The sequence below is a fragment of the Lepisosteus oculatus genome, chromosome 12 (assembly GCF_040954835.1).
Source record: "Lepisosteus oculatus isolate fLepOcu1 chromosome 12, fLepOcu1.hap2, whole genome shotgun sequence".
In the NCBI taxonomy this organism is placed as follows: Eukaryota; Metazoa; Chordata; class Actinopteri; order Semionotiformes; family Lepisosteidae; genus Lepisosteus; species Lepisosteus oculatus.
The window spans coordinates 15,967,897-15,994,526 of NC_090707.1; the positions used below are offsets into that span (position 1 = coordinate 15,967,897).

General features: G+C 37.7%; 1 protein-coding gene across 4 annotated transcripts in view; it reads left to right on the forward strand.

The window, feature by feature from the left end:
• The window catches only part of ubr3 (ubiquitin protein ligase E3 component n-recognin 3), an 80,107-nt gene that overhangs the window by 46,938 nt on the left and 6,539 nt on the right, over positions 1–26,630 (forward strand). For 2 of the 4 annotated variants that reach the window (XM_069197078.1, XM_069197080.1), the window contains 9 exons: positions 1,324–1,434; positions 2,624–2,833; positions 3,131–3,267; positions 7,696–7,781; positions 17,457–17,562; positions 19,335–19,435; positions 24,132–24,256; positions 25,995–26,102; positions 26,321–26,446. In XM_069197078.1, the coding sequence (XP_069053179.1) occupies positions 1,324–1,434; positions 2,624–2,833; positions 3,131–3,267; positions 7,696–7,781; positions 17,457–17,562; positions 19,335–19,435; positions 24,132–24,256; positions 25,995–26,102; positions 26,321–26,446 (1,110 nt within the window). The remainder of the gene's footprint in view (positions 1–1,323; positions 1,435–2,623; positions 2,834–3,130; positions 3,268–7,695; positions 7,782–17,456; positions 17,563–19,334; positions 19,436–24,131; positions 24,257–25,994; positions 26,103–26,320; positions 26,447–26,630) is intronic. The other 2 variants (XM_069197079.1, XM_069197082.1) reach the window with 1 other exon arrangement.

The window sequence follows — 26,630 nt, forward strand, 5'->3', positions numbered from 1 at the left end:
TGCCTGAGGTGTGTTATTGACTGAATGGTATACGCATTTAGTACATCAGCCATTTTCCTTTCATTTTCATGAATTTCCCAATATTGTATGGGATATTTTACTACATTCTTAATGTCATGCTTTTGCTTTTGTAGCATTAAAAAAAAAAAAATTACCTTGTATTGCAATATTCAGTTTTTTTGTGAGCCTCTCTAATATCTTTTCCCCCCATGTTTACAATTCAATGGTGCTTCTTTTCTCTTGCATACAAAAAGTGACAGACATTGTACTTCTTCCATGCTGAATAACGCATACGGCTTGAATTGATGGGGAGCAGAGGTTTCTTTTTCAGAGATGGCTTAAGGTTCTAGGAACAAATTTTATTTATATTTATGTCAGTGGTCATAATAAAAAATGACCAGCCTCCCCTCTCTTATCCCTCTGTAAATCAATGACCAACACTCTACAATCAAAATGGAAGAGTTGCTTCCAGTGCTCACCATACCATGCTTACATTAATTCCTCGTCTTCTGCGGAACACTACCCATATCTCTGGAACGACAGCTCCCTAAGCCGAATCCAGTGTTTTTTTTTAATCGTTGAAATGTGCCTAAACATTGTTATAAGTAGCGGTTTATAAATGGATGTGTTCCCTTCTTAAAATATAGATATTATTATGCTTTAAAAATACAAGTTAGATGAGGGATGACGATACATTTTTTAAGCTTACCCTAACAACTCCTACTCCAGGGAATCAATATAAAGAGACTTAAGTCCCCTTGTTTGTTGTACAACTAATGACAAGCAAAGCAGAGTACAAAATGTCAAGAAAAAAAGCCAAGATTATTAAGTACCACACTAATCAGAACCTCTGTTTGCTGATTCACATTCTTCTTCAGACTCGGATGTATGACAGTTTAATTATGAGGCCTCAGTTGCTTATGATGCCCAAAAGGGAAAGTTTGGTAATGAAGAGATTAAGGGATAATTGAGTATGTGGTCACAGTGAAATGGTCATTTTTTAAAAAAATATTTTAAAATTGTCATTTAAAAAAAATTACTGACACACATTGTTAAGAAATCCAATGACCGTCCTTATGTCCTTTCAGAAGATTAAAATGAAGAAAGCTTCAATTTAATTGAAGGGGTTATGCTTTCTAAGAATCATTTCAACAAAAGTCTTTATGAAGAACCAAAATAACTGTACTTGAAAGACAAAGCTGTGTTAACTGTGCTGAAAGTTAACATTTGCGTTTTACATATATGTGTAATTAGGTGCAATTTCCCTGATAAATAGGGATTTAACTTTAATATACTCATCTTAATTTTATTTTTTTCCCCCAGAGCTCATGCCTACAGTCAGTGTCAATTGGCTGGGAAGGAGGTGTGTATGTACAGACATGTGGTCATACTCTCCACATAGACTGCCACAAGTCTTACATGGAGTCTTTGCGGGTAAGATGGCTTTCTTATAAACAAGTTATGGTTTGTCCCATGAGGTTTAAGTTTTATCTTGGGTTTTATTAAATGATTATTGTCATTTTATGTTCAGATAATTACAAGTTTTTGTTTGCTGTCCAATAGAAATGATTTGGTTATTTGTTGGTCATTCCTTTACTTACGATTTCCCTATCTTGTGTTAAAAAAAAAGCTTTTGCATTCAGGAGGTGCAGTTTGCAAAAGACTACATGTAAATATGTAGGGGTTTATTCCATGCTGAAAAGAGAAGAAAAGGAACTCGATATTTTGGCTGTGTTCTCACACCTGAAGAAGGCTCCACAGCCGAAATGTTTCTTTTGTTCTCTTTTAATAAATAAATCAGTAAATAAATCTTTACTTGTTTCTTTGCAGCCTAAAGCTATAGAGTTCATGTGTTACACCTGTGATTAATTTCTAACACTTATTTAATAACTCACTTGACATTGTCATTTTGTTGCATTTTGTTTAGCAGTTGACTTGAGGCTGTGATTCAGACAGTGCGAATTAAAACTTTGCATTTCAGAAATACACCGAGCCTAAGCTCTGCATTTGCGCTTTTGAGATTTAATATGGATGGGATTTACATAATTTAAGAAAGGGATGCATCATAAGTGACTGAATTTTTTATTTTTTGTTTACTTCATTCTTTGATCATTTTGACTAAATCTTCTGCAGCTTGTGATTCACTACTGCTTTATGTCTCATTTAATCTTCATTTCATGTGCCCTCTTTGTGTACAGTAATATTGATATTTTATCAGATATTAAAATTAGCAGATGTGTTTTCAGACTTCAAGAATGAATTTAAAACCCACCGGTTTAATACCTGGGGGGAGGCTCGAGCCAAATCAAATTATTAATTTATTCATTTAAAATAAACAGCAGTTAACCTGGGAGAATTCATAATGAGAATGTGTGCATTAATTCCTGAGTATTTGACAGCTAATTAGCGTTCCATCCATCAGATTTATACATTTTTGAGAAATACAAAAAAAATCTCTTCTTTGGATAGGACCTGAGCGAAAAAGCATTTTTCTTTAAAAATTCCTTCCCACCCCACCTCAGTGTTAACCACTGTTTCTATTTGAGTGTCTTACTTTGGCCCACCATATGGTGGAAGGTGAATGCTCGTGGATGGTGAGGTAACATGTATTTTTTTTTGTTAGAATGACCAGGTGCTGCAGGGCTTCTCTGTGGATAAAGGGGAGTTCACCTGCCCTCTGTGCAGACAGTTTGCCAACAGCGTCTTGCCTTGCCGTCCAGGCCAAGGTGTGGAGACCCCCTGGCACGCACACAGCAGTAAGAGCATCACCGTGCTCGTGAAGGAAGTGGAAGATTTGCAGGAACAGCTGGGGACATTCCCAGTAAGCATCAGTGTAAGGCGGATAGATCTTTACTCAATTGATGTTGTATCCCTCATCCCATCTCTCCTATTCTCTGCTTCCCTGAATGTAAATCTAATGACTGCACGATGTTTATTTAGTGAATATCTGACGTCCGCAGTCTTTTACAAATGTACGAGTTTAATCTTCTGCAGTATGTCCGTTTCCCAGCAGGTACGTGAGGGTTAATCACATTACCAATCCAGTACTGTGTGATGTTCAGTCTTACTTCATCAGGAAATCCACAAGTCTGTAGGATGAGACTTATGATTTATAATTACTTTTTTCCAGTCAGAATCCAGTCTAAGTAAGGAGATTGAGTCTGTGATAAAGGACATAAAGAGCACAACTCAGAAGAAATACATGGACTACAGCAAGACCCCAGGATCTCCTGATAATGACTTTCTCTTCATGTATTCTGTGGCGAGGTGAGCACTGAAAATAAAATCAATGCCCCTGCCTGGACTGTAAGGCCGGCAGATTAGCACAGAAGGGTGTGGGAAGACTTTAGTTCTCACTGTTTTATTGTGAATTTCCAACAGTTTTTTACAAAACACTGTATTTTAAACTTGACAACTGTTTGGATGATGTTGCTTAACTGACTGTATACAAACTTTCAGTCAGCGGAGAATCATGTTTTCTTATTAATATTTTTTTTGGGCTAACTCATCAGCAGTGACTTTACATTTGTACTCATTTATGCAGCTGGGTATTTTACTGCAGTGATCTGAGCAAAGTGTCTGCCTGGTGGACAAAGCAGCAGAGCAGTGCCCTCCACCCTGGACATGAGCGCACACCCTTCCATTACTCTCGAGTCCAGAAGTCGTAACGGCTACCACACTGCTACCCATGACAAATAACTGTTAAACTAAATAAACAGTATTCTCGCACCTTAAATTTTTCATCACAGCCATAGCATGACAGTCTGACTTTGTCTGAAGCTTCTGTGTGATTCAGCAGTCTGTGGGATTCAAGACTTTCCACGTGTGCCATTTAATCTTTAGGCAGTCAGTAGTTAAGTATGAGCACTCCTGGTTTTAAGGTGTGATGCAAATGTAGTTCCTTATGCAAGGAATTGTTACTCTGAGCAATTAATTCATTTCCACATTTTCTTTAAGATCCTTCTAATGGCGTTTTCTTCGCAATGAAGGTGAATTCAGGCACATAAGAGAATGACCTCGTGTCTGTATTTCTTTTTGTTTAGCCAATCTATAGGAAAAAAAGGAACATTAAAGAAAGGAAATGAAGAGGCACAGACAATATTACATCACCCACCAGTGATCTTAAGCCTCCTGTCTGGTTTGGAAGCATTCTTAAATATCCTTATTAGTGCTCCTGATTATATTGCTCTCTGGGGTTGCAGGTGTTGTGTTAAAAGCTGCCTTCCTAGCAATATAGCCCTCTCCTATCAAAGTTGTAGTAAAATTTTATTGAATTCCTTGTCCTTATGCAATATAGTCTGTCTGTTGTCAGCCAGTCCTTTATAGATTAACTGCAGTTAACTGCCTTGTATTTTACTCAGGAGTGCAGATGTCTTGAATTTGTTGGCACTGCTTTAAAGTTCTCTAATAAGAGTAAAAGATCATGCTGTTCCCAAAGGGATAGAGCATGATCTTATTTGAAAAACCTATAAGCACTTCAGCTATTTGTTTTAGTCTAAAACTGCTGCCGTTAAAAGTGTGTAAATGAAACGGTGGACTCATTTATATTCCCTTGATAAAGCAGGGCATGGCAGTGTACCCTAGCTATTCTGCCCACTGGTGTGAAATCCCAGGCCTCTGCTTCCATGCCTGGTAGGTTTTAGAAGTTCAGTGAGCACTGCAAATCGCCTGAAGAGTGGAAAATTCCCTTGTCACACAGATGCCCTTATCAGCAGCAGCCAGATGGAGCCCTGTGCAGGAACATTATCAATGTTAAATTGCTTTTTCTCTGAGGAAGAGAGAGGATTAAAGCACTGCTCCACAGCCTGATGGCATAAGCGGCTAACTCTGGGATAATAACAGCCAGAATTTTCTTATTTTAGTAACGCACGAAACACATAATATCTTCTTTTAATCTTGTCAAAGAGAAATTCTTACCCAATCTGTGTTATAATCAGTAACAAGTAAATTGAAATGTTTATGATTCCAGTGTACAAAATGGCTTGGGACAACCTGAGCCTGGGATTGGCTTAAATGCAGCACGTGAGAGTTCAGGAAAACAGTGTATGACGTGTTTTGTAAGCTAATGAGCAATTCCAAGCTGCAAATCACGCCACTCTGCATTAGAGAATTCCATCCCAGTCTGCTATTTATTATCAACCCCCTAATGCAAAATAAAATCCAGGTAGCTGGACCCAACAATGAAATTGGGGACTTTGTGATTGTCTGACAAACCCCCTCTTCTTCTAGCTTACTTTGAAACATGCAACGTAAAAGCGAATACATCAATACGAATAATTGCATGAAAAGATGAGTACATTGCTGAAATAAGTGTATTTTAGTGCAGTTTATGCAGCACAAATATGTAGGTTTGTGAGTTAAGAAGCTGTGAACCTGATGGAACCTTAAGTTGCTTTGCAGATATTAATTTACTTCACCACTCTGGGCTTCTATTTGTGTCCAGGGTAAATCTAGGGACTAATGTAGTGTTCTGGGAGACTTCAGCTATACACTCTGCGGCTTTTAGTCCACATGGGTAAATACCTTGCCGTTTGATTCAGTTGTGAACATCTGAAGACATTGGAGAGAAAAGGGTTTTGCTTGAGTATGCAAGCTGAATTTATTTTAAGGGAAGGAAGTGCAACACTGTACTCTGTTAATAGACACATGGACAACAGTAATCCAGTCACTGCCTTTCACAATTGCCACCAGACTTTACTTACTGTCCTGAGCCTTAAAAATGAAGTTAAGTTGTTTCATTAGGATTAGAGTGTTGCAGTTCTAACAAAGTAATTACTTGAGCGTGCTTATGGTGTACACTGCATTTATTCTATCTGCTGCTTATTCCAATCCAATCTGTTTAAAAGTAACTTCCGTTTCATCCAGTAAAATGTAATTGCAAGGAATTTCACACTGGTAGAAGTGTGGAGTAATGTTCAGCACTCTGGACTCCAGACTGTTTTGTTTGTGGCTTTAAATCCCAGGTGGGAGGTAAGTGTTGTACCCCTTGAGCAAGATACTCTCAAATTGATCCTGCTGTATTAATGGGTTCTCTCCAGGTTGTCATTGTAAATGTGATTGTGTTCTTGGTTGATATATCTGGTTAAATAAACAGACTGGACACCAAATTGTGTATTATAAAGAGAAACATGATTCTCATGGGCAGAGAATTCATTGTAGATTGCTCAAGCACTGGTTCACATGTGCTGTTGTTGACTGCAGCATGGATCTTATTTTGCGTAGCTAGACGCTGACCAGCTGTTAAAATTAATTGTTAATAATTCTCTTGAACTGATATATCATGTAAAGAGCAACATAAAATAAAAGCACACAAACTCATACAGTAACTTAAACAACTTAGAATATAAATGTGACTTTTAAGACCATATTTAAAGTGACAACTGATTTACAAGATGCTGGAAGATCATTCAGCATTTTTAGAACAACAGAGCAGCTCTCTTGCTGTTTTGAGCCTCATACTGGGAACTAAGAGAAGGCCAGAGTCCAAAGACTACAAACAATATGTAGTTGAAAAAGGCATTAACTGTTCGCTGATGTGTTAAGAAGAGGTATTTGGAATATATTCTGAATTCACATTGAGTAAGTGTTAGCAAACTAACACAGGTGGCAAATGGTTGTGTCTTTGTTTCAAACATCACAGTGCTGCATTATAATAATGAAGCCCTGAAAAGACAAAAGCATGCATTAGCTTTTGTGTTAGATGAGAGATGTGAAAAGATGTGAAGTGTTACAAAAAAACATCACAACTCTGCCAATGTGAGCTTCAAAATCAATGCCTGGGTCAAAGATTAACACTGAGATTTGTGACCCTGATAATTGGACTGCTTCCAGGATCATCAACAGTCAGCTCAGTTTTGTTCTAGTCAGAGATCAGTTGTAAAATATTTTGTTGCATCCATTTCTCACTTCACTGCTATAAGAGAAGATCACTTTATTGGCTATATACAATTTTTTTGTATGAGGAATTTGTCTTTTCACATACCCCAACTTGCTCTCCATGAGACACACAGACAGGGAGAGAAGCTTGGGGTCAGAGTGTAGGGTCAGACATTTATACAGTGCCCCTGGAGCAGTTGAGGTTAAGGGTCGTGCTCAGGGACCCAATGGAGTAGGATTCCTCTGCTGACCGCGAGATTCGAACCGGCGACCTTCCTGCCACAGGCTCAGATCCTTAGCCACAGAACTGCCACAGAAATGAAAAGTGATATAATGCTGTACATATGAAGAAACTGAAACCATTTTGTTTTGAGTACTGAAGTAGGTGATGCTTTCAGTTATTGTATGTCATTCAACAATCACAGGACATGATATACCAACATCCTGTGTTAAACCAAGCATAACTAGTGACATCTGTGACTTAACATATTCCAAGTCTTTATAAATTGATGACTTGAGTGTGATCTACAAGACCGGCTAGAAAATGGGTTTCCAGGACCAGCAATGGCTTACCCCTACCATAGAGCAGGTTCAGTTATATCCTCAGTCGCAGTAGCTGGGGTGTTGAAACTAAGAGGTGGTGCGTGCTGAAAATGTTGATAACTTCACAGATGATCGCAGCACCACATTTGTCAGATATGCTGAAGACTACCTTCTGTGCGCATCGAGGAGGTCATTCTGCTACCAACTGCACTTTCTGTTGCAACAGCTGGGTGAACAGCGGTGTGTTTTTTTTCCTTTTTCGCTCTTGTAATCTAGGACTAACCTGGAGCTTGAGCTGGTACATCGAGGAGCGGATCTGTGCTGTGGAGGTGCAAGTGCTGCTGCCAAACGCTCCTGCTTGAGTAAGTTCAACACCTGCGAGCAGAGAGGAATGTGACTGATAAATTAGTTTTTTCTTTTGCTTTTCTTTTTATCTGGATGTGTGAAGATTTACAGGGCTTAATCCTGTTTTCTAAGTTGTTTGAACCACTTCTCAGTGCGACTACAAAACAGTGCTTTTGCGGATCCCGTAATTACACCAACCAGAGCCAGAGCGGGTATTTTTATTAAGACATGATTGTATTTGTGCAGCACTCTTTGATACTTACATTTGTTTACAGTTATCATTGTTTATTTCAGAATTAATAAGTGACTCACGCTTCCCTTTAAAACATTTGCCTTTCAGAATTATATACACAAATGCAGCCTTACCCATTTGTCAGTTTTAGGTGATCCTTAGCTGCCTAATATTTAGACTTCATAATTACTGATGATTAGGGTTCTGTCCCCTGATTCAGGTTTATTTAAGAATAAAATGCACTGTTTTGCATAGAAGTACAGACCACATTATCTACAAAGTGTCCTTCTATTTAGAAGTCTGAATGTTATAAGGACTACAATACTTGTTCTCTTATTAGGCTATGACCATTCAGGAGTGAGTTCTTCACAGTCTGTCTGTTATTTATGTGTTACTTCTCGTTTAGTTAATGCCTAATCGAAACTCTTGCCTCCGCCTGAGGCTGGTTGGGGGGGATTTTCTTCAATTGTCTTGTCACAACTGCGGTAATGAGGTGTCTTTGGTGTGATTAAAAGCACCAGTCCATGTTACCCTTGTAACAATTGTAAAGTTTGTCGATTAGATATTGCAGAAAATGGAAAGTAGTGTCCCAGGTGAGCTGTTACAGCAACAAGCGTCGGGGGACACGACGTGAACAAATAGGTCAAGCGCTGTTTTAGTAGATTGCACCATGAGGGCAGCTGTTCTGTGGGAATGGAAATTAGGAGTGATTGATGCACCTGTCCGTATAAGTGACTAGGCTAGTGTGACAAGAACAGTCAAGAGTGGAAGCTTCGGCTAACATTAATAACATAATAGGAAACTTTAATGTGTTACTAGTTGGGATATTGCGTTTCATAGGCAGGGAAAGTGTGTTCCATCTTCCCTTTATCCCCCTTTCTATTTAATTTGAAATGCACAAAATAAATTTATATTAAGCCAATTTCAGGGTTGATTTGTATTGTGTGAGTGAATATTTGCAATGCCTTTAACCCCAATTACTCATATCCAGACACTTTTACTTTTTATTTACATTTTTGTTTTATCTTTGTGGATTTCTTTTATGGGGTGTGCACGAATTGAGCTCTATTTTATTCTTTCCTCTTAACAGCCTTGGAGGTGTAACAGGGACGGCAAATATATTTTGAGTGCATGCTCAGAGAGGAAAAGAGCAATAGTAGCAAACTTGTGACAAGATGACCGTCTCCAAGTATTGCTGAAAGCAATGGGAGATGGCATGAATCGTGCTCTTTGGCTTTTGCATTCATTGAAAATAGCTCTGTTGCATTATGCAGCACTAAAAGAGCTCTTGTGGAATGCAGTGTACTGCTCTTTACTTTAAATACTATGCACACACCAAATTAATGGTTATTATCTCTTCTTTCTTAAATATCTGTTTGTACATGCTAACTCTTGTCCACATTTACTTGTTTTCTGTTGTGGTCTTTAAATGCAATCCAGTAGCTCCTGTTCAGTTCTAAAATCTGTTTTACTGTTTTGCATTATTTCTGACATTTTTAGCTGAAATAAATTACCTATCCTATTTCAGTGTAAGTGAGAAGCCTGTCTTCCTTGATTGGACTGCAAAAGAGATTTCACACTTGAAGATTGCCATTTTTTTTAGCCACATTAACTCTGTAGCAATGCTGTAGGCCAAATTTACTCAGCTGAAGTACATTAGTGTTTGCTGTTACTAGGGATTGGAAATGGTGGTGAGCACAGAACCTGTGCTAACTACTAGAGTTTCATGGGATTTGAAAACCTATTTCAAAAAATCTCTTGGGATTTTTTGGTTGAATCACTCTTACTTTTAGCTATAGAATGTGTCACAGCTAGGAAAATATTGGTCTTTGACAGGATCACGCTAGATGGCGGTACAGTCTGAAATAAATGATGGGAATATATTTAACTGGCTGTAAGTAGGAGCTTTCCATTCATCTGTAAAAGTACATCTAAAATCAATGAGTCATTAACTGCACAAGGCCTTAGGAATAAAGTAATTTGTATTACGAGACAAATTTTAGACAATTGCCATGTATGTGATAATTAGAAGATCTCAAAATAGGAATTGTTAATTGTGCAATATGCCAATTGAAAACAGAATGTGCAGACACTCTTTCGGGCAAGCAAGCGTCACAAATCTATTGCTATAGATAATCACAAGAGAACGGAGGAAAATCGCAATCTGCAAGTGACAACAGCTTTGATGGAAACTACCATTAGATCAATATCTGTAGTCAGAAGAAATCTCTGTTTCTGCTGTCATGGAAAAGCTCTTTAACTGCATTAAGGAGAAAACAGCAAGCAAACTCAGTACTGCAAGAAGTGCATAGATACTAAGAACTGTTGTTAGTCTTATTTTTTTTTCACTGTAGTTTCCAATTTATAGATAATGGGGTCATTTGAGTCAGGAGGTTTTGAGCTCTGGCTATTTTCAGCCTTGTGTCTGCTATTTCAGAGCAGGGTGTTTATCAGGCTCTAAGGTTTTAGAATGAACAGAAATGCTCCCAACACTATCTGGTGTGATTAATCTCCAAAAACTTCTAATATTTGAACTTTTACATGCTGAACTGAGTCTGAGCTCTAAGCCAGCATGCCCTGCCTTTTGTATCCATATGCCAGTGTTGAGACTTTGCCATTCTTTGAGGGGCTTGTGAACCCCCATTTTGAAAGAAGTCTCAGAACACTTTAACTGCAGTCTTGGGCTGATTCATAGTGAGAATCATCTCAATGAAAATAATGACCCGGATTATTTTTAAACACATCAGTTTACATTCAGCTACATTTTCAGTGTTTATGTAAAACAAAACAATAGGCTTTCATTCAAAATAAATTGAATCCTTTTTTAATCCACAGGACCATCAGAGGGCAGTATTGCCCTATTTTTGTTCACCGAGTATTGGTATAATTGTTGCAATTAATATAATGCACCTTTTTTAGCACAAAAGGCCTGTTGGATCACATGTCATAGCATGGCACACACTTTTCTGCTTTTACATTCTGGCCTCCCTAAAGTTCTTTCATTCTGTCATTTAAGCAGATTCTCAGTTCTTCATCTGATCTGCTTGTGTAGTGGGACTACAGGTACATAATGGCTGCTGTGCATCAACAAAGCAGTGGGTGAAGTGGATCTCTTCCTATATGTAAAATGAGAACCTTTAGGATGAATAACTGACATGTTCCCAGTTCCACATTTTCAGTAGGTCCTGAATGTGTGGAGAGAATAAGTGAAATGCAGTTTGACTGGTTGTCATAGCATGCAACCAGTCGCTTCACTGACCTGTGGGGAGAGGACTCAGTTGCTCTGTGATGTTTCATAAGTCTTCAGTAGGTTTCATAATAATGAAAAGTCTGCTTTGTTCTGATTGGCTCATGTTTTTCTTTTACATGCAAGTAAAGTTTTGTTTTTTTAATGACATCTACAGAGAAGTTAAAATGTTACATATTGCCTAATAAGCGGTTTCATGCCTTTTTGGTTAGATACACCTATAGTACAGAAATAGCAAATATCATTCCTATATTACAAATGGAGTGTGGGTGGTATTGCCGGTCAGGTCATGATTTCTTGTGGGAGCAGGCGCGCACATTTAGTCTGAGTAGTAGCAGGTAGCAGGAGGGATTGCAAAAGAGAAAATAGTCCCACGCAGGGCTCTAGGCTGAGATTTGATTAGAGAACTATCAAATTTCCTGTTGCGTAATTGCATAGAGCCACGAAAGTACCTGTGAAGTGTGAAGGCAATAGCTGAGATGGTTCTTGTAAATTCTGTCTTAAAAAACAATGTGCCCTTTTGGATCATGAGAAGAAAAGAGAGTCTTCACAAGAACAAAACACTTGCAGCAATTCTGTCTTGGGAGCCCAATTAAAATGTATAGTATGAAAAATGTGAATTGGAACCCAGGTCAGATTTTCTGATGAGTAGTCTGTTGTAACCCATGATTCCTGGAGCCCTGGTTTCCTCACCTCGGTGGCCCTGGGCAGAGGTCTCTGCTTTTGTTGATGAGGTGAATGATTTTCTGCTGGTAGATGAGGAAAGCTGAATGGCGTTCAGTCAATTGTGGAGCCTTACGCTGCCTGATAGAGGTCTAAGACCATACATTAATGTTTGCTTTTGGCATAAGAATAGTGTTTCTCATGTGATTCAACATAGGGTCAATTAAACTATTTTGCCAAGTTTTTCCTCTATTTAATAATAAGAGTATTAAAGATTTGAAAGACATCCTACAGTCAGTAGGTTTGGTGTTGCACTGAGCAGCATATACAAGCTTGCTTGTTCTCCAAATGCCACAAACTTGCTGTCGTTCTTGTGGTTCTCTTTTAATTTACAGGAAGTAAAGATGGGCATTGAGAGACTAGCAGTGGAAGTATCCAAACACCATGAATGGTTTAATTCTCATGTCTCTATATAAAAATGTGGCAATGGGGAAGAATTTGTAAGATATAAACATTGATGGTTGATAAAGTGCAAAGCATCTTAATAATATGACTTCTGTTTGTAGCATCCAGGATCATCACAATACTGTAATTTGAATCCATGATACACACATACATTCTAGAACAGCTCATTTTTTAGATCTAGTGTTAGAAAGACATTTTGCCTTTGACAAAACACCTCTCTGTATTTACAGCCCACCCCACAGTACTGCACAGCATAAACCATTTGTGATCCTGCACTGCATGTACATCTCCAGGCCTTTACAGTGTAGGACATAGAAAGCTGCAACTTCCTTAATGCTTACAGATAAAGGATCTCAGATGCTTTATTTTCTCAGGGGAACTTAAAACTTGCAGTGAGGTTAGTGCAGTATCTGTACATGCTTGGTATGGTCAAGACAGACACATTTTTTTTCTTCTTGATTTATGGTCTCTATTTAGGTTTGTAACAGTTGAGGTTTAGCTTGTCTAGTGCCAGGAGTGAAAGACCAAGTTGCAACAGACAGTCTAGTTTGTCAACTGTTGCCAAGTAAAATTGGACTCTTCTTCCTAACATTTAAGATTAAGGAGATAGGAAAACCATTTATTTGGTTTACATGCATTTGAACTGTTGGGTTATTTTTTGTTGCATTGACCTACTTCATACAGTACCTTTCAGAATAAACGGAATGGCAATGATAGGCAGTAAGAACACAAAAACAGTGGTAAAAGAAAGGAGGCCATTTGGTAGTTAGTAGCTAATTGATCTGTGGACCTCATCCAGATGTTTCTTAAAAGAAGCCAGGGTATTGGTTGTATAACTTGTTGTATACTCCCACAACCCCTTAAGTTAATAAGTGTCTCCTGTTCTCAATTTAAAGTGCACTTCCACATGTACTGTCTTTAGGTTGCAGTAGGGAGACTTGACAGATTTTTAAAAATATTTGTGTAAACTATTTTTCTAATGTTAGAGAAAAGGATGAACTTCCATACAGTTCAGTCTGTAAGTATTTGAAATTAAACAATGAACATGAGGTTAAACTGCAGAATGTCAGCTTTAATTTTAGGGTTTGTCTGTGTTGGCTGAACCGTATAGGAATCACAGCCCTTTTTATTCATGGTCCTCCCATTTTAGGGGACCAAAAGTAATTGGACAATTGGCTGCTCAGTTGTTTCTTGGCCAGCTGTGTGTTGTTGCATCATTAGTTCATGCACAAGTGAGCTAACAAAAGGTCTAGAGTCGATTCTAGATGTGGCATTTGCATCTGGAGTCTGTTGCTGTTGTCTTAACATGAGGACCAAAGAAGTGGCAATGCCAATAAAGCGGGCCATCATGAGGCTGAAAAATCAGAATGAATCACTGAGACCTAGCCAAAACATGAGGTGTGTGAAAATCAACTATTTGGTACGTTAAGAACCAAGAACGCACTGGTGAGCTTAGCAATAGCAACCGACCTGATAGACCACAGAAGACCACAGTAGTGGGTGACGGAAGAATACCTTCAGTCGTGAAGAAAAACCCCTTTTCGACTGTTGAAGATCAGGAACACTCTCCAGGATGTAGGCATAGATGTGTCAAAGACTACCATAAAGAGAAGAATACACCAGCATAATCTCAGAGGGATCACCACAAGATGCAAACCACTGGTAAGAAAAGCCAGATCACAGTTTGCTAAAAAGTACATAAAATAGCCTCTAGAGTTGTGGACAGACGAGAAGAAGATTAACCTGTACAACAGATTAACAGAGTGATGGAAAGAGAAACGTATGGGAAAAAAAATGGAACTGCTCGTGATCCAAAGCATACCACCTCATTTGTGAAACATGGTGAAGGAAGAGTGTCATGGCTTGGGCATATATGGCTGCCAGTGGAACTGGCTCACTTGTCTTTATTGATGATGTGACTGCAGACGGTAGCAGGAGGATGAATTCTGAAGTGTACAGAAGCATCTTATCTGCTCAGATCCAACCAAATGCTTTGAAACGTATTGGACGGCACTTCACCTTGCAGCAGGGCAATGACCCCAAACATACTGCTAAAGCAACTATGGAATTCTTCAGGGCCAAAAAGTGGAATGTTTTTGACTGGCCAAGTCAATCACCCAACCTGAAACCCATTGAGCATGCGTTTCACTTACTGAAGACAAGACTGAAGGCAAAAAGCCTCCGAAACAAGCAGAAGCTGAAAATGGCTGAATTATATGCGTGGTAGAGCATCACCAGGAAAGATGCCCAACATCTGGTGATGTCTATGGGTTGCAGACTTCAGGCAGTCATCAATGGCAAAGGATTGGCAAATATACTACATTTTATCAATTACTTTTGGTCCCATGAAATGGACATTCTGCACTTTAATCTCACAGTCATTATTTTATTTCAAATCCAATGTGCTGGAGTATAGAGCCAAAACAGCAAAAATTGTCACTGTTCAAATATTTATGGACTACACCGTATGCTTAGATGTCCAGACCTGTGCATGAAACTGCATATCTAGATATTTTCTAGTATTTCAGCTCCTCCGTTTTAATTGTTCACAGTTAAGAAGGTTTATCTTTAAGGATCATTGTTATTATTTTACAATCAGAAATTCACATTTTTATTTTATGTTGCGTGAGGAGTACCAGCAGAAATGGTGTTACACAAGAAAATTAGGTGGGATGTAGCACTGTACTACCTGCAGTCTCGTGATGAAGAGAAATTATTTTTCGGCTCCAGGAACTTTAAGGACTAAGTTTTTTTTTTAAGTTGTGGAAAACATTTGAGGTTTAAAATCCAATTTCACATTTTTAGCTCTCGTAATGAGTACTGTTGTACAAAAAGAAATTAAAATTGAGGCCATTCTGCAAAAGTAGGTTAATGAGTTTCTGTGATAACAGGACTGGAGGAAAAAATAGTTTCTGCAAGAGTTGACATTTTCTTCTAAAGTGGCTTTTTTTAAAAAAAAACTGGTATTAAATTGCCTTTGGAGATATCAAACAGAACCCAAAAGCTAGCTTCACCTTTGTTTTTAGCATCGCTTACAGGGTGTTGTCTTACTTTAAAACAAATTATCCGTAATTATACTCTCTTATGAATGGTAATCTATATTCATTTACAGTACAGTATATTATATGGTTTACTTAAATCTTTACGTCATTCAGGTTTAGTTTGCACTGTTTTCTCATTATATCTGTTACTGGCTTCAAATATTCAGTTTTTTAAAATTGACCTCTAAGGTAACGGTGTAATAGAGCATCTTGTCATTCCAATGTATTAAACCTAGTGCAGTGTTCACAAAATATTTGCCACCGAGTTCCCAGTTCTACCAGTTCCAAGGTTCTGCAAAAATTACATATTCCTGTGGGTTTTTATGTTCATCTGTACTAAGTTCAAAATTAATTTTGATTTCAGTAGTTGCAAACAATGCAGTGACAAGGATGTCAGAACAGTATGTTTCCTGATTCCTCCTAATTTGAGGGACAACAGCCTATTGATATGGATGAGGCGATTATGTCCCTGCATACAGACTGAGGAGCTGATGCTTTGATAGTGGCGTTAAGAGTGGTGGAGTGAGTGTAATGAATTCTGGAATAGAACGATATACAGTCATGCAATATGTATACAGGAATTGGTGTTTCATTCTCACAGAGTTTTGTTATGAACCATTTGTAAACCCAAGTGTGTGGTTGTCATTTTAGACATATATTATAAAATAGCAGGTTTTGAGTCACAATATCTCGACAACATCTTACAAAATGAGTATTTTTCAGGAGAACTTTATCAAACTAGATCTCAAGGTTTTTATTTTGATATCCAATTATTTTGAAGATGAGCCAGTTAAGATTTAACAGTGGTTAAAAGCACTTTTGTCTGGTTTTTCATTTTTCACACTGAATTTGATTATTCCTTACTTACATTTTCTAGTGTTATTAAAGTTGAAATCTGATTCCGAATAGTAAATCATATCTGGATCAGAAAAAAACAATGTTTGCATTTTTCTATCTGAATAAGGATAGAAGTTTTTCTCCTTCTGGGAATTACAGAATAAAAAGAAACCATTGGCTCTAGTTTAATGGAGGCTTACATTGACATTTCCTTCCAGGATGTTTGGCCCTCAGTGTGCAAACGCCTTTTATTGCTTGTCCACTCCTGAAAGTGTGTTTTACTGTCCCCTCTTTCAACAGCTGACTCTGAGGCTGAGACTCTGGTTTTGTCTGTGTGCCTATACCGACTATCATTTCATTTGTTTGCAGTAAGGATTTGTTTGGTTACTGAAGGGAATCCTTGGTATTTTCTAAGACTAGAAAACATTCCTGCTGTTTAAATGTTAAAATTTGTCCTATTTAGCACATATACTCAGAGGATAGATTTAGACAAATAGAACCATTTTTGCTTAAGGCGTTTGTACTTTTCATTTGCTTCCTTCATTGTTAATGCAGTGACATTTAATTATTAAAAATCTATTTGAATGTTTTCCTCTTGAAGTCTGTAAAAAAAAAAAATGAACCTTACAAACATTGCACAAACACAGTCACCTATTTTCTGTTGATGCTGAAATTCATATTTATGTTCAGTTATACCATTTTCAAATCACTCTGTGTTTTATGTAGATCAGTGTTTACCATTAGTATGATTTTTTATTACCTGAGTTTTCTGTGTGGAAAGATTGCTTTTCTTATTCACCCAGCAATTTTTTGAAGGATGTCTGGGTTCCACTATCCTGAAGCCAAGGTTCCTTGGATCAGTTAGCCACTAACATTAGTTTGGAAGGGTTATGTTGGTCAAAAGAACATTTGTAAGTCTTACATTCTTAATCGCTGTTCACGTGCAAGAGAATGTGAAAGGAAAACTGAGTGGAATGATCTTTATTTTTACAAAATAACCAAGAACAAAGTAAAGTGATGCACTTGTCATTGGATTACACTGATAGCTACTCTGCCCGCTTGAGGTTGGTGGTGTTCAGGCTCATTGCCTTTGGTCTCGCCTGCTGTAGCACTTTTGTGCCACCTGTGGAAAACCCTTTCTACTATAAAGCATGCTGTCGTGATTCCTTAATAAATTACTAATAACTGTTTTTTATTAATGTTCCAGATCAACTGTTTCACGTTCTTGCGACGCACATGCGCCTTTACAGCATTGACTCCGCGTATAACCCTTGGACCAGGCTGACGCAGTTGATGCAGAATAGGGATTTGACGTAAGTAGTGCTTATTAATTTTTCCCAGTCTGAATCTGCATTTTCTTCAGTAATACTGGCACCAGACTGCTTATCATCCAAAGACACATTTAACCTGCTTACCATAGACACCAGCTGTTGCTTCTCAACGACATCCCCCACTGTTGCATTTCTATCCAGCATTTCAAATATCATTATCACAGAAAGAAATATACAGCTGCATATGTACAGTGGTCATTTTTGCCTCGAGCTACAATCAATGCCTTCAGAGGTGCAGAAAATTAACAAAAGGAATGTTTGTTCTACCCAGTAGGCACTGTGGAAAGAAATATATGGACAAAATCAATTTTAATAACTTCTTGTGTTCAAGAAAAAGTCTTTAAAAACTTCAGTAATCAAACAAAAACTGTTTGAAATATAACAGGTTTTATTCTCCAAATTAAAATCAATTCCATACCTTTCACGAGACATGAGTCCCATGAGATGGAAAGCAGATTGTTCATTTTATCTTTTCTCATTAACCATATTATGAAAAGAAACAGGATGCCTTTATGCATGGTGTTTAATTTTTTATGCTTGATTTGCAAAGTTGAGTTTACTAAGCTGAAAGCCACTGCTAATTCTCAGTGGAACAATTTAGAACTTAAAAAACTTAAGTAGTCATAGAGGGTACTGTCTCTGATGCCTCGAGGCTCTGATATTGTACTTTTTAAATAACACATGAAGAGAAGCTGCCCTGTATTATTTACTTTTTTGCAGAATGGAATTTCAGCGTTCCAGTATATGTCATATTAATGTGTAATTTTATTTGAGATCACTGTAGAATAACGTACATACTGTAGTATCCTTCTATTTCTTTGAATATTTGCCATTTTACAGGATGCATGTCCTGATTTAGTTGAGGTCTTTAATTTATTAGGCATTTATGACTGGTTTGATTTGGGACTGAATGCCCTAGGCTATATTGAAGCTGTGGGGAGACTTTACCTTCAGCTTGACTAAAACATATTTAGCTAAGCTGCAAAGGTGCTCTGTCCTTCAGAATGCCATACATATATTAAAACGTCAACGTCTTTACTGACTGCAGCAAAGTTCTTTAGAGTAGACAGAGGTTTTAAAATCCCTTACTCCAGAACTTAAAATACATAAGGCATTTTATTTCCCTTTGAGTTGGAAACTGTGAGCATTGCTTCTCACAATAATATTTGCCCAGGTGATCTAGCCTGGATTTCTTAATCACCTTCTATTCTGGTTTGTTTTAAAATGCAGTGAATTAAGGGTTAATCAAATATGATCATGTCATCTTTCAGCTCAGTGCGGCTTTGTTTTTATTATATGATTGTTATTAATGAAGTAGCTTTTTTAAATTAACATGTATGATGCTGTTTTTAAACCACTAGATCCCAGGAGGACTTGTCCTCATGGTAGAAAAACGATTAAAAGACCTTGTATAGAGTCTTCAGGGAAGATGTATAGAAGTTCAATTTAAAAAAAGCTCTGAAACTTTAGTGATGAGTTGTATTTTGGAATTAGGTCACCATGTAATAGTAAATATGTTCAGTCTTAGAAAGCAATTACAGGTGTGCCATTATTGTTTAAGTCTTAAGACAATCGGTAATGCACATATTCAAGAGAGCGCGCTGCTGTGGGCTTTTTCACTGTGGATTTAAAATATGAGACAATTGTTTTCTACATTGTAAACCATTAACAAAAACGTTTTTTGTGAGATGATGCTTTGAATATTAAGATCTTCAGTGAACTTCTATTTGTGTAACACTGTGTTTGTTCTACAGTACCTGTGAGGATGAAAGACCAGAAGTCCCAATGCTTTTCAGAGACATCCCTTCCTTGTTGATTATCTTTGTGTTAACAATGCCACAGCCCTTGCGTAAAGGTATGGTCACAGAATATTTGACGATTATTTTCCTTACTGTGCATGTTTTCTTGGTAAGGTTTCTGTTTTGCAAATGAAAATACAGAGAAGACCATAGGATAGAGCCAAATGATGAGGCTTTATCTGTGTAAATCAGTGCTGAATAGTAATTCTGTTGTGCAGGTCTGACATTCTTATCAGTGCCTCTTGTCTCCTTGCCTTGTTATCGTTTAGTTAGGAGCAAAATGACACAATGACTTGAAAGCCCATCAGGTCCTTTTATGGAAGAAATCATGTCCTTTAAATGACCTTCATCTCGTAACTGTGCAGGGGGCGTTTTGATCTTTCAAGCTCAGTTGAATGCACAAGGGGAAGGCTAGTAATTTATGTTGGATTTTAGAAGTTCAAATTGCAGCAATCATGTGTGATAGGGGGTCACCTACAAAGATGATAATTACTGTAATGCTCGCTAGATGCGTGAACAGAGAAACAAGATTGTTGCAAGAAGAGTGGGATGGAAAAGGCTCACAAAGGCCCTGAGGATTTTGGATTTTCAGCCTTCAGAATTTGGTGCAATTTACAAGATCTGCCGTAAAAGGAAAATTCAATTAAAAAAAAATGGAATTAAAAGCAGGGAATGGTTCTGGCTTTTTTAAGACCCTGTTTTCAGGACCTACTCTTCATTCCCTTTCATTTTCACCCCTTACTCCTATTCTTCACTAACAACACTGATTCAGTCTGATCCTTTTTTATGATGTTTAACACTTTTGCTCCCCTAGTGGTACTGTGTGTGCTGGAGAAAAGGACCTATTTAAATCTCCCTGCTTTTCTGACAAAGAATTTCGACTTTATTCTCCTAAGGAGGAGTCACATGATGTATTTTCTGTTTGTTTTCCATTTATGTGACCAGTTGTCCAAATTAATCAGACAAGGGATCCTATTGCAGCCAATGTGTAATCAGAATTAATTAGCACAGTACAAGCACTTAGCTAATAACTCAGCTGAAACCACATAATAAAATGAAATATTGTTGAATCAAAATAATCTCTGCTAATATACAGAGGTGGAGGTCACAGTGAATTAATTTCCTGGATTATTTTTTTTTTTAGAGCTTTGGTAAACATGTTTTCCTGGGTTGAAATGCCACACCCGAGAGAAACGTAGAGGTGCCTCTGTAATGCCGTTTTTCCCAGGACTGCGTAGGTGCCACACGATATAAGCAGTTCTCCCCACGCAACTGCTCTTCCGGGGCTGCAGGATTAGTTTTTTTTAATCCAGCGTGAAAGTTTATGATACCAATCGCAAAGGATGCATGGCATTTCAGAACTCGTCATGTGGTGTTTAAAAATGAATAATTAAGCTTGTGTTAGCCTATTTTCCATTTGACCTTATTTTGTCTGTGAAATTTAAGATTCAATTTAAAATCTTTGTTTTATATGGGCATCTTGCTCTTAACGGCATTCAGAAATCAGCTGTACTGCTTTAACAATGTTTCTCACTATTGACAAGGTTTAACACCTCCTCTCATTGCCCTTCAGAAGCAGCTTTGAGCACAACATTCAATGTCTTATTAGCCTTTAGATGGACTTTGTATCTTTTTCAATTCCACATTGATTAAGCCAAAATAAATGCCATTTTATATTGTTCATCCTGAGATGGAAAATTGATCTTTAAACCATCAGAAAGAAGGATCACTCCAAATTAAGCCTTTTATCACAGAAGGGACTATCTGATGGAGGTCAGGGCATCCCTTGGCTTTAGTTACACTGAAGGTTGAGGGAGGTTGCCAACTGACTCTGAATTATGCCTTACTTTCAAGGTGGAGCTGTTTTAATTTGGTAATATTATTGGTAACAGGACTGAAAACAGCCAGTGTAGGCCTGGGAGGTTTAGAATGTTAATCATCTACTTTATTAAACTTGCAATCGTATCAATGACATTTAAGCTGTATAAATGTTTAAAGGTCAAGAGTTTTTTTTCCAAATCGTTTTTTGTGTGCAAGTAAGGTCAGCCATCCTCTTTTCTTGTCAGTACTTGCACATCTTAATAATAATAATTAATTAATTGCTTACACTTATATAAAGTAGCGGTTTTCTGGGCACTCCACTCAAAGCCCTTTACAGGTAATGGGGAATCCTCTCCACCACCACCACCAATGTGCAGCCCCACCTGGATGATGCGACGGCAGCCATAGTGCGCCAGAACGCTCACCACACATCAGCTCTCAGTGGGGAGGAGAGCAGAGTAAAGAAGCCAATTCATAGAGGGGGATTATTAGGAGGCCATTATTGGTAAGGGCCAATGGGAAATTTGGCCAGGATGCCGGAGTTACACCCCTACTCTTTTTGAGAAACGCCCTGGGATTTTTAATGACCTCAGAGAGTCAGGATGTCAGTTTTATGTCTCATCCGAAGGACCAGACGAAGATTTTCATTTTAAAAATGATGAAAAGTTGAAAATGAAGAATTAGCCTGCTATTTTGATAGACTGCATTATGTGCTTTTTTTTTGTTAAATTTGGAGCACCCAAGTGGTCATATTGCTTGCCCTGGATGTATTAATGCTTTCTTACATAAATATAACTGTACTATCTTGCTTAAATGATCTGTGTGAGCATCTTAGTCAGAACTCTTTTTATGCTTTTGTCATAAAAAACTTTTTCTATTACAAAGTAAAATTATGCCAAGCAAAAGTCTTCACCCACTTTGAAATGATGACTTATTTTGTTGAGTAACACAGTTTTTTAAGTTTTTTTTTATTGAGAACTTGAATTCTCAACCTGAACACTTTTATGGGTAAAAGAACTTAAATGTCAGCAAAAACTGCTAGGAGCAATCACAGTTCGGAGAGATTTATCCAAAAAGACTCTTAGCTGTAATTGCTGCCAAAAGCGCTTCCACCAAATATTGACTCAGGGGGGTAAATACTTCTGCAATCAACATTTTTGTTTTTGGTCTTGCTTTTGCTTTTTGCTGACATTTAACTTCATTCACCTATGAAGAGTTCAGTTTGAGAATTCAAGTTTTTATGTAAATATTCACTTTAAAAGAAAATGGGACTAAGTAATAGTAATAAGTAATAGTCATTTTAAGAAGCCAGGTATTAAATACACAACATATTGAGTTTTACAGGCACTGAGAAAAAGGTGTCAAACCTAAGATGAGTGTCCCCGATTGCATTAGCATATTAATATTCTGTTATTAAGCCTTAAAGCCATGGTATGCTGTTTTAACGTCTTATTTCTAAACATAGGCCTTTTTCCTATAAGCAAATTAGGGTAATGTTTCTTTAGTGGGCATTTTCTTCTCCTTCACTCTTTCTCCCCTCCCCACCAAAATCAATGCTGTTCAAGGCATTCAGCTTCCATTCTGTTGCACAGCTCTGCCTCCCGGTAGCACAGCCTTTCTCGCAGAGTGCAGCATCAATCATCTCTCGCCACACCTGCCCTCACATTATCCTGTGTCTGGTTTTTGCTGTCATGTAAGCTTGAGCGAACAGCTCAGTTTTATTATGCTGATATCCCTAAGGGAGCAAAGACGCTGGAAGCGCACTTCCTGCATTTTTTTTTCCCCCTCCAACACCTATTCTTCTGTGTTTTCAAGTGGCCCCATATTGATTTCACAATTGGGGTTAACACAAGCCAAGAAAATAATGTAAACAGGAACTGGCTTTGTTTCCTGCAAGTGTTACTTTACTGTCTGGGCAGATGCAATACAGTTTTTAATAAAAAATATTTTTTGCTCATTTTCTTCCATAAACTTGTTATAAAAATGGAAATATTCATGTTGCAGCTTCCAAGAAAGATCAAACTGCAGAAATAAGATTTGCACCATCTACCAATCGATCATAAATGCCAATGTCCAGAGATAAAGCGAATGTGAGCAATATTGAGGAAAAGTCATATTCGGAATGCCAATATGTAAACTTGAGTACTAGTAGAACTATGCTGACAGTACATGCCTAGTTTTAGTCAAATCTGATTTTAAATACTTGGTTTTGGCAACAGTTTCCTTTATGTAAAAATAATTTTTAAACATTTAATCTTAAATAGATCATTTAGTGTTTTGCACAGCAAAAAGGTTTGTTTTTGGATAAATCCCTTATCTGTTGTGGGGCAAAACGTTAAATAATTTTTAGAACATGCATGTGAAGCATAATCATTAAGTTCATTAAGTGTTTCTCTCCAATATGTCTAAAAATAGCAAAAACAGTTGAAATCCCTTATGTTCAGCTTCCTAATCAGGAGATCTGGGTACGCAGGCCTTAAATGTGCTACTGCAATAAAAATAAGACTTGAATTCAGTTACAACTAGTGTGACATTAAATGTGTAAATATTGAAATATGTACCCAAAATAGATATACGTTTAGTTATATCGTGCAGTACATTTACATGTGTATATAGAGATATGTATATTAATATATAGAATCGTAAAATAGTTTTGGATGAAAAAAGGCTTTTGCAGGTGCATGCATTTGCCTTTACAAAAGTTTAAGCTACTCATTATGAGATGCTTCATTTGACAGAATGTCCTATTGATACCTATTACTGCTGTATTTACAATACTGCACCAGGGTAAAAAAATAAGCCATTTGAATCAGTTTGATTTTGTTATTGTTTTTCTACAGCTTTACAGTACAATATTCAGTGAAGTCTTTCAGAAGCTTTTTGTGTTGTGGTATCATTGTTTCATGTCCTTTATTTGTTTGACTTCCACAGAACACTTTACCTGTATTGTGAAAATACTGTACACACTGCAGTATGTTCATGCCATTGGAGCGCTTTCAGTCAAATTCAGTCCAGAGGAGAGATTAGCCTGGAAAAATGCAGGAGCCCTAAAAAAGGTAATGGCATGAATACTGTGGGTGTCGCTGAAATAAAAACATTTTTAAGTCTGAATTGGGGATGTGGACAGTGATGTGTGACTGCTGCTTCCTTCCTGCAGTTTGTCATAAAGAAAAGAGATGCCAGTATTAATTGAGTGGTGGGTTTAATATTTTAGAGCACCACACAGTGTCTGCTTTCTGAAAGATGAATGAACTGTACAGACCTGACAAAAGAAATAATGATGGCTGAACCACTGCCGTTTTCTTTTAGCTACTTATGCACTACAGTTTTTCCAACAGGGGCATTTATAGTTCGCAAACAGCACGGCGTTTAACATTGACATCTGTGTTAGGACATTTCTATTTGAAAGGCTTCGTTATCGCATAAATTAAAGTGGTGGACAAACACATAGAACGCCAAATGTTTCCATCTACCAAGGCAGTACAGTTGATTTTTCTCTTCATGAACAATAGAGCTTTCAGTTCATGGCGGTAAATCTAACATTGGAGGTTATTGTTATTGCCAATATCTCCAGGTCTTATGTAGAACACCACTTTGGTGCGTATATTAAAAGGATTCTAAAAAAATGAAATCTTAAAGAAGACTGTAGCCTAGAGAAAACGGAATTCAGTGGCAGTAAATTCCTCAGCTATAAATCTATGACAGAGCACTCTGAGATAGATAAGAGAGTTGCCAGTTTATATTCTTTTACCGCCAGTTTGATAGATGTTGGCTGCTTTACCCCACATAAAATATTGGTAGAACCAGTTGGATTTTATCTGAACACATATTCAGTAATGTTTCAGCTCTTATCAACAGTCAAATATTTTATAATATAAAAAGAGTTATTGTAGCATTAATGTACTGTGCCTAAACTATACTACAATGCTGTGTTGTTCAGGGGAAAAAAAAACAAATTGCATAAGAAACCTAAAAATGGATTTAAAGTAATTTAAAAAATAAGAACGTGGGGATGTTCTAATAAGATTATTAATTGAAGATTATTTCTGGTTGACATGTTAAGTGCTTGTTAAGAGTTTCCAGATGGTCTTGTCACTTTATTCTAAAAATACCAATTGCTATTTCTGTACCTAAAGCCAGGTACAGGATCCATTTTAGGGGTATCATTTCCTTATTTAATTTTTTATCGCTGTTGGAATTCTTAATTGCTCTTCAAGCAGACTTGCCAATTCAAACCTAGGTTGGCGTAAGCGAGCTGTAGCTAAACAAAGCCTTTTAACTTGGGTTTCCCAGTCTATGACTTTTTTTCTCCCTGCTGATTGCAACAGAAAGTTGTGCTTTCTGCATAGCTGAAGGACGGGCCCTGTACTGACTGTGGCACAGTGTCTAGCAAGCGCCAGGTTTGAAATGGGGCTCTAACCCCTTAGCAAACAGCATCTCCTGGCTCGTCTGATCCCACTGCAGCTCAGTCCCAGCAGGGCTCAGGCATTTGTACAGTCCTTAGCAAACAGACTCTACTGGAGATCCAGCCTGGATCCCTTTTTTTACGGATAAAAGATTCTTGCTGCAGTGTGGGCATAGGATGTCAAAGCACCAGCTACATCGGTTCTTTCATCTCTCTCGCTGAAACGCTCAGTGTCAGTTTTGATCATCCTTATATAACTACTTTTTGCCTAAGATTAATGGTTGAAAGACCAAAAACTATATTGTTTTTTTTTTCCCCTGACTGTTTGTGATGGAGCGGAGAAAAGAAAATCCTGTGATTGATGTGAACTTCTCGTGTGTGTTTCACAGAACACGTGCAGTGCAGAAAAGTGTTGGGAGGCATTGCTGAGTCATGTGATCATGGAGCTGTCCAAAGGAAAGGGCTTGTATGAGGTGGCCCCGGATGAAATGTCAATAGTAAGCAACTTCAATTTTGATCGTTAAAGTCAGTGCAGTGTTCAGTTATCTGAACAGATAATTTCAAAGAGATGCAGTTGGGGTTCTGAAAAATCCTTTCCTGGCTGCTTTTCTCCGGCTGTCTTCAATAAATGTACTTTGATTCCATATGCATGTTAGATCTGCGGTGAAGGTATGGGTGCAATGACAGTACTACATGTGGCTGTCCTTTTTTCCAGCTGAGTTCCAGTATCTGGTCCCCTCAGTCAATCGAATACGCTCTCCAGCAGTTCTGTCTGCCCTTCCTCAGGATCTCCAGCCTCTTGCAGCACCACCTTTATGGGGATGACTTACCCAGTTGTCTGGTTTGTATATTTTATAGCACAAATTAAACAAAAGTTTTCATTTAGGTGCTGCTTTCTAAATTGTCTCATTGAAAGCATTTTTTTCCAGAGTCTCTCAACTTGTCATAACTGTACCCTATGTATGTCTAGGAGAACACTTGTTTTTTACAGTGTTTCAATATATATTACTTGTATTACACACTGG